Source organism: Monopterus albus, unplaced genomic scaffold, assembly GCF_001952655.1.
Source record: "Monopterus albus unplaced genomic scaffold, M_albus_1.0 scaffold409.1, whole genome shotgun sequence".
In the NCBI taxonomy this organism is placed as follows: domain Eukaryota; kingdom Metazoa; phylum Chordata; class Actinopteri; order Synbranchiformes; family Synbranchidae; genus Monopterus; species Monopterus albus.
This window is the reverse complement of record NW_018128289.1, coordinates 411426-420600: the sequence shown is the minus strand read 5'-3', so window position 1 is coordinate 420600 and position 9175 is coordinate 411426. Positions and strand designations below refer to the sequence as shown.

Sequence of the window (9175 nt, the reverse complement as noted above, 5' to 3'; positions counted from 1 at the left end):
CCGCCCACCTCCCTCCTGTAGGCTGTTTAGCCCCCGCCAGTGATGCGACCTATCACTGCGGTGCCATCAGTGAACTTCAGGATGAAGATGTCTTTGTGGGAGGCAACACAGTCGTGGGTGAACAGGGTGTAGAGGATGGGACTGAGGACACATCCCTGTGGGGTGCCAGTGTTTGTAGTGATGCTGGCTGAAATCCTATTGCCAATCCTGACAGTCTGGGGCCTGCCAGTCAGAAAGTCCAGGAGCCAGTCACAGAGGGTGGGGTGCAGACCCAGTGTGGACAGTTTGTGGGGGACAACTGTGTTGAAGGCTGAGCTGTAGTCAATGAAGAGTATCCTGATGTAGGAGTCTCCATTGTTGTTATTCATATAGTAGCTCTCCAGTTTTTGGAAGTATGCCCTCTTTGCAGCGCTGATGGACTTCTGTAGCTCGTACCGGGCTTTCCTGTACAATGCTTGGTCCCCTGATTTAAAAGACTCTCGAAGCCTCCCTTTAGATGCTGTTGTGTAAGTGTGTTAGTTGTAGTTTAAGATTTTTTTTTATCATAAATTATTGTTATTATTAGCTTTGAGGAGCCAATGACCAATTTATAAAAGTAATACATTGGGCATTTACATTGAGAGAAACAAATGAGCTTCACCCTAAATGTAAAATAAAACCTCCATTTTTCAGTCTGGGAACCAAATGAATACATTACACAAACAAAACACAAATAACAAAAATATGACACCATCAACACTAACAAGTATTTGTTCCGTTTTACTGTAATAGTGTATTTTGTTAACATGGAGTCCAGGAAGAGCAGCTATAAATGTTTGTGAAAAACACAGTTTTTCATAGAGACCTTTCAATAATAAATATATAGGTTAAAGGAATGATTTTATTTTGTCTGTCCCTTTTCCACTAGCTGACTAATATTTTCTTCTATAGAATGATACATACGTATGACTATCGGCGTTTGTAATGGCCTCCCATCACCTGCAATATTGTGTTTTATCAGTATAATCAAAACAAGGGTAGTAACAATGAAAAACTCTCATTAAAAATGTAAAAGTAATAAAAATAGACTTCTGGATAATACTGCATTAAACATTAAATTTAATGTAACACTCATGAACACATTTATGCTTCGGCAAGTCTTTTATGACAGAATAAAAATTGGAATTGTTTCAACTTAACTGTAATACACTAAAATGACATTTGGTTTTGCCAGTCATCTGTTGTCGGTTAGTCATCACCAATTGCAGTGGTGGGAGAAGTACTCATTGTTTACTTAGATAAAAGTAGCAATACCACAGTACAAAAATGCTGTTACAAGGAAAAGTCCTGCATTCAAATGGCTACTTAAGTAAAATTGCAAAAGTATTAGCATAAAATATACTTAAAGTGCCAAAAGTAAAAGTATTCAGTAAACATTCATGTATATCATATTACTGGACTATATTTGTTGATGTATTATTGTGTACATTTAATATTGTAATGGTAGCCCTAATGGGAGGGGCTGAAGCAAATCTCAGCTGACACTGGGCAAGGGGCAGGGTACACCCTGGACAGGTTGCCATGTAACAAACAGCCACACTCACTTTTATGGGCAATTTAGACTTGCCAGTGTGGGAGTTAACGGGGGGAAGCCGGAGTACCTGGAGAGACCCCACGCAAGCACAGGGACAACATGCAAACTCCACGCAGAAAGGCCCCAGGTCAGCTGGGGCTTGAACCCAGAACATTCTTGTTGTGAGGCGACAGCGCTAATCACCGCACTATAATAAATATAAATTTATTATAATTGTATCAGTCTTGTGTTGCTTTGTGCAAGCCACCACATGTTGAGTGCCAGAATAATAACAGTACACCTATACAAGCCAATACAAAATTACAGGTACACAGGTCACATTGTGTATCCATCCATGCTGTCCAGTTTTTTTGTACTTGGGATTAAGAAAAGTAAAAAAAAAAACAACAACAACAACAAAACAATTTGCCATGATTCATAATGGGCCACTCTTTAAAACTTGGGGAAAGCAGACTGAAAATAGCCACACTCCCAGTGATAAATTTCCTTTCAATCAGTGCTATATTGGAAGCACACTGAAAATAGCAGCAAGTAAACAGCACCTTCCGAAAAAGTCTCTAAGGCCGCTAATCCTCTACTGATTAGGCATCAACTTAATGGGAAAAATACAGATAGGGAGTGAACACTACAGCCTATGAAGCTGATCAAGACTTTATTTATTCACCATAAAGTGAATTTTCAGTATGACTGGGCTGCAAACACCATGATACCTAATCTCAAGGTGCATGAAACAAAAACGTGATTCAAATATAAACCACAAGCAAATCCTCTCATCAAATCCAGCACTGCTGTAGCAGCAGTGGGGAATTTGACCTGTTTTATTAACCTCCACTTGATGTCACTGAATTCTGAGTTGATCATTAAAACAATAATCATTATATCAAAATCTTTTGTTGATACCCCGCCCCAAGCCTGTGTTTGGAGAATCAAGTATATCTCTGTAGGCTTTAAAAGAAATATAGACTCCTCAGAAGCCTTCTACTTGCATGTCAGTGGTGTTTTATATATATATACACAGTGCCTTGCGAAAGTATTCGGCCCCCTTGAACTTTGCGACCTTTTGCCACATTTCAGGCTTCAAACATAAAGATATAAAACTGTAATTTTTTGTGAAGAATCAACAACAAGTGGGACACAATCATGAAGTGGAACGAAATTTATTGGATATTTCAAACTTTTTTAACAAATAAAAAACTGAAAAATTGGCCGTGCAAAATTATTCAGCCCCCTTAAGTTAATACTTGGTAGCGCCACCTTTTGCTGCGATTACAGCTGTAAGTCACTTGGGGTATGTCTCTATCAGTTTTGCACATCGAGAGACTGAAATTTTTGCCCATGCCTCCTTGCAAAACAGCTCGAGCTCAGTGAGGTTGGATGGAGAGCATTTGTGAACAGCAGTTTTCAGTTCTTTCCACAGATTCTCGAGTGGATTCAGGTCTGGACTTTGACTTGGCCATTCTAACACCTGGATATGTTTATTTGTGAACCATTCCATTGTAGATTTTGCCTTATGTTTTGGATCATTGTCTTGTTGGAAGACAAATCTCCATCCCAGTCTCAGGTCTTTTGCAGACTCCATCAGGTTTCCTTCCAGAATGGTCCTGTATTTGGCTCCATCCATCTTCCCATCAATTTTAACCATCTTCCCTGTCCCTGCTGAAGAAAAGCAGGCCCAAACCAGGATGCTGCCACCACCATGTTTGACAATGGGGATGGTGTGTTCAGGGTGATGAGCTGTGTTGCTTTTACGCCAAACATAACGTTTTGCATTGTTGCCAAAAAGTTCGATTTTGGTTTCATCTGACCAGAGCACCTTCTTCCACATGTTTGGTGCGTCTCCCAGGTGGCTTGTGGCAAACTTTAAACGACACTTTTTATGGATATCTTTAAGAAATGGCTTTCTTCTTGCCACTCTTCCATAAAGGCCAGATTTGTGCAGTATACGACTGATTGTTGTCCTATGGACAGAGTCTCCCACCTCAGCTGTAGATCTCTGCAGTTCATCCAGAGTGATCATGGGCCTCTTGGCTGCATCTCTGATCAGTCTTCTCCTTGTATGAGCTGAAAGTTTAGAGGGACGGCCAGGTCTTGGTAGATTTGCAGTGGTCTGATACTCCTTCCATTTCAATATTATCACTTGCACAGTGCTCCTTGAGATGTTTAAAGCTTGGGAAATCTTTTTGTATCCAAATCCGGCTTTAAACTTCTCCACAACAGTATCTCGGACCTGCCTGGTGTGTTCCTTGTTCTTCATGATGCTCTCTGCGCTTTAAACAGACCTCTGAGACTATCACAGTGCAGGTGCATTTATACGGAGACTTGATTACACACAGGTGGATTCTATTTATCATCATTAGTCATTTAGGTCAACATTGGATCATTCAGAGATCCTCACTGAACTTCTGGAGAGAGTTTGCTGCACTGAAAGTAAAGGGGCTGAATAATTTTGCACGCCCAATTTTTCAGTTTTTTTATTTGTTAAAAAAGTTTGAAATATCCAATAAATTTCGTTCTACTTCATGATTGTGTCCCACTTGTTGTTGATTCTTCACAAAAAATTACAGTTTTATATCTTTATGTTTGAAGCCTGAAATGTGGCAAAAGGTCGCAAAGTTCAAGGGGGCCGAATACTTTCGCAAGGCACTGTATATGGAAGCTTATTATGTAAAAACTGTTTTTTGGCAGGTTTTATATTGCAAGAACCATGTTGATGGGACATTTTACATGCAAGTACTGTTAAAAAGCTAATAATGCTTTTCTTTTTTCTGTTATGAATATGTTCTGGCCTTGCCATTGTCATCATGCTTTTGGCCTTGCCGTTCTCATCATGCTTTTGGTAGTTTGAAATGTTACCATGAAGTCAGTGGATGAATCCATATTTTCCCACACTGTAAACTTTTAACAGTACATACCTATGTAATCCAAAATCTGTTCATAACACAGCTCATCAAGACTTACCAGACATTATTAAGGTTATTATAGGTCAAGATCTTGGCACTTGCCATATCCATATAAACTAGTAGGTCTAAAGTCAATTAGGTTTGGTGTTCTCTTTCCTCATGGTTATGCAGCCTTTCATACTTGATACAATCTGCTTTCTGCCCTCTTACAGTGTAGATGTTTTTTTTAGCTGACACTACTTTGCTTCATTTCTTAAATGATATCCTTGTTTTTTCCTGGTAAAATTACTAGAGCGACTAGTAAATGACTACTTGTAAATCACTGGGATCTTTTTTTTCAATAAATACAGAAGGCTAGAGCCATATTTATTGTGACTGTTTAAACAAAATTTTGTTTTATGTTGCATTTGGGGCAACCTACAACTTATTACTACACTGTATCTGCTCTGTTATCATCTTTCTGACCTTTTATTTTCTGTTTGTTTTTAGTTTCAGTTTATGTATTTTATTTCATGTAATCAATGTTTTATGTTTAATCGATTTTGGTGCTTACTGTTTTTAATGCTGTCAAGGTTTCTCTTTGCCTATGTAAAGCACTTTGAATTTCTTCTCTGTATGAAATGTGCTATATACTGTAAATCAACCACTTCAAATACATCACAGTACATATATTTGTTTTTTAGATGGTGTACTGTGTAAAATAGTAACCATTTTTTCAATTTGGACCGAATCACTAAACAATGCTTTTCCATCAAGACATACAACAACATAGTCAAAAGTATGGAAATAAAGCCAGATTTTAATGGAATTTTCTTCACGCCTTTAACAGTTTTGTAGTGAAATATAGTTCTGTGATGTTTTGATCTATGGTTTTATTCTGTGGTTATTTATTTCTTAGGTTTCCTAATTAGCATTGGTTCATTTAGGCTGTAGTTTCCATGATTTTATCACTGAATAAAATGAACCTTTAAACCTTGCATACATAGGCATCAGTAACCTTTGCTAGTGAAGATACATCAAAACATAGTCATTATGAGGCAAGGTCTTAGACTATGGTGAGTAAATGATTTCTGGTCACTGTGGAAAGGAGAGAGAATTTTTAGACATAAAAGCAAATTCTGAAATGAATGATAGCACAGAATGAAAATGCAGGAACCCAAAAAAGAAAAAGATAATAGAGCACTCACCCTGTTTTAGCGAAGTTAGTCCAGTAGGTCATGACGACAGCGCTCAGCATCACATCATTCTTGGAGAAATTGCAGTTGAACAGATCTGTGGGACCAATCATAGGGATTCCAAACACATATGGCACTTCATCACCATGGGCCGAGTCAGCCCAGCTGGGTTTCATGTCACTCTGACAATGGTGGTAGAAAGCATAGAAGTAGGTGGGTGACCCATACTGGGCATGTAGGTCAGCTGTGGCCACTGCTGGTGCCACCCACTGGTGATCAGTGAAGAGAGCCACCAGAGTCTTACGCCGGGTCTCCGGGTTCTCCTTGTCTGCCCAGTCTGTGTACATAAATTTGATGGTCTCTCGCAGAGTGTCCTTGCCCTCTGGGTAGCCATAAAGATGGTCCACAAAGTCCGAAACAGCAAAGTCAAAATCATTAGCAGACACCCCATCCTCACTGTCCACAATGCCATCTACAAACTTAAACCCCTCCCCTTGGTTAACACCCAGCATGATGTCATAGTTGAGGAACTCCCCTTGCTCCATGAGAATCTGAGGGTCATCTGGGATCACATCACCATCAATAACAGGCCCAAAGGCAATATGGTACTTTGCTGGTGTGATGTACTGCTCTATCAGCTCCTTGTAGTTCTTGTTCTGTAAACACTCCACCAGGTCAGTGGTGTCCAACATGTTGCAGCCCACCTTCTCAGCCAGGGCTCGTGTGTACTTGGCAGGTTGGTAGTTGACCGCCCAGCTGGACAGCGCTGTGCCACTTTGGATGATGGCTTTCTGGAACAGATCTGAGATTGGCACTGGTATTAATGAAACAAACACATATAACACACAAAATGCTGGCAACAAAAATATTATGCTTTCTGTTACTGTAAGTGAAAAGCAGCAAATATACTCACCCATTCTTTGGCCCATTTATTTGTGTAATATCAACTGTTCCTTTTGTGTACTTTTACATTTCTATTTCAGTTGAGCTGTAACATTTCTAAACCTCTCAATGTGGAACTAGTGAAGAAACTGTTGATAACTGAAGATAACATATCACTTCTTAAATCTAAGTGGAGACTTGCACATACCAACATCTTTTACTTCACAGATCAAAAGTAACTTTAAGCTAAACAACAACTCTACTCTTTAGAAGTTAAGGTTTCTTAATTATTACAAGTCCTTATTATCCAAGCCATTCTCCTTTATCAACCTTTGTTATATACAGGTGCAGCTCAATAAATTAGAATATCGTGGAAAAGTCCAATTATTTTGGTAATTCAACTCAAATAGTGAAACTCATGTATTATATACATTCAGTACACACAGAATGAAGTAGTTTAAGCCGTTGGGTCTTCTAATTGTGATGATTTTGCTCACATTTAACAAAAACTCACCAATTCACTCTCTCAATAAATTACAATACCTCATAAGACCTATAAAAACCTTTTTAGTTAATTGTTGGCCTTCTGGAAAATATGTTTGTTTTTTTACTGTATATGTACTCAATACTTGGCAGGGGCACCTTTTGCTTTAATTACTGCGGCATGGCATGGAGGTGATCAGTCTGTGGCACTGCTGAGGTGGTATGGAAGCTCAGGTTTCTTTGACAGTGGCCTTCAGCTAATCTGCATTATTTTGTTTCTCATTTCTCATTTTCCTCTTGACAATACCCCATAGATTCTCTATGGGGTTCAGGTCTGGTGAGTTTACTGGCCAGTCAAGCACACCAACACCATGGCCATTTAACCAACTTTTGGCGTTTTTGGCAGTGTGGGCAGTCACCAAATCCTGCTGGAAAATGAAATCAGCATCTTTAAAAAGCTGGTCAGCAGAAGGAAGCATGAAGTTCTGTAAACGGGTGCAGTGACTGTGGTTTGCAAAAAACACAGTGGACCAAGGCCAGCAGATGACATTGCATCCCAAATCATCACAGACTGTGGAAACTTAACACTGGACTTCAAGCAACTTGGGCTATGAGCTTCTCTACCCTTCCTCCAGACTCTAGGACCTTGGTTTCCAAATGAAATACAAAACTTGCTCTCATCTGAAAAGAGGACTTTGGACCACTGGGCAACAGTCCAGTTCTTCTTCTCCTTAGTCCAGCTAAGACACCTCTGACATTGTCTGTGGTTCAGGAGTGGCTTGACAAGAGGAATAGGAATGGAATGGAATACGACAACTGTAGCCAAATTCCTTGACATGGCGGTGTGTGGTGGCCCTTTATGCCTTGACCCCAGCCTCAGTCCTTGTGAAGTTCCTGTTAACATGCTTGGATACAGCACTCTGTGAACAGCCAGTTTCTTTGGCAATGAATGTTTGTGGCTTACCCTCCTTGTGAAGGGTGTCAATGATTGTCTTCTGGACAACTGGCAGATCAGCAGTCTTCCCCATGAAACCTAGTGAACCAAACTGAGTGACCGTTTTGAAGGCTCAGGACACCTTTGCAGGTGTTTTGAGTTGACTAGCTGAGTGGCATGTCACAATATTCTAATTTATTGAGATAGTGATTTGGTAGGTTTTTGTTAAATGTGAGCAAAATCATCACAATTAAAAGACCCAATGGCTTAAACTACTTCATTCTGTGTGTACTGAATGTATATAATACATGAGTTTCACTATTTGAGTTGAATTACCAAAATTAATGGACTTTTCCACGATATTCTAATTTATTGAGCTGCACCTGTATGTAATGACACCTCTTTATTCATTCAGTGTTTCAAAATGATTCCTGACAAAAAGTGTTTTAGAGTAATTACCATAAATGGAGTGTCAGCAAGGCTGTAATTACGGGCCTCAAAGAGCACCGAGATACTGAGAAGGCAGAGGAGAAAGAGGAAGTTGCAGGGGAGGTTGGAGAGGACAAAGGAATTATTATTAAAATGCTGTGGCAGAATGCTTAGAAAAGTTAAGCTTTTAATAAGTAAAGATAATCATAAAATGATTTATGTATGTTTTGTTTGAAATCAGTAGAGAATGTGTTAAATAAAATGAGAAATGGTTGTATTAAAAGGATGGGGAAAAGTGATTTTATATCTAACAGAGTGAAAAGTACAGAATCACACAAGAGGAAGTAGATACACATCCCTAAAATGAGGAACTGCAGGAGTGTGTGTATGTGACACAGAGCAGAGACACACACCATACTGAGGAAGTAACAAAAATGTTTAAGCACAAAAGTGAAGATTTGACTGATAATTGTTTGATCAATGTCTAATCAATGATAATCCATGTTAGTCAACATAAGGTATTCTAAATATAAAGATTTATGTTCTGATTTTAAGGCATTGATAGTGTTGTGTGAAATCAGTGTCTATTTCTGGTTTTTCTGTTAAAAAGCAATGGTGGAATTTTGATATTTCAGTCAGATGTGAGTTTCTTAAATTTTTATTATGTATTCAAATGGTTTAGTTTTCTAGAAAAGAGGAAGTAAAATCCAAGGCTGGATCACAGTGGGGCGGAGGCCAGTTACAGGCAGTGGGCTCGGACTGACAGTAAAAAATATGCAATACTTCAGAACAATATGAT

The 9175-nt window shown here is 39.1% G+C and overlaps 1 protein-coding gene across 1 annotated transcript in view; it reads right to left on the bottom strand.

Annotated features, from left to right (window-relative positions):
- LOC109951794 (neuroligin-4, X-linked-like) overlaps positions 1–9175 on the bottom strand; it is a 236133-nt gene that overhangs the window by 6702 nt on the left and 220256 nt on the right. The window contains 1 exon segment of the mRNA XM_020586479.1: positions 5661–6450. Within this exon segment, the coding sequence (XP_020442135.1) occupies positions 5661–6450 (790 nt within the window).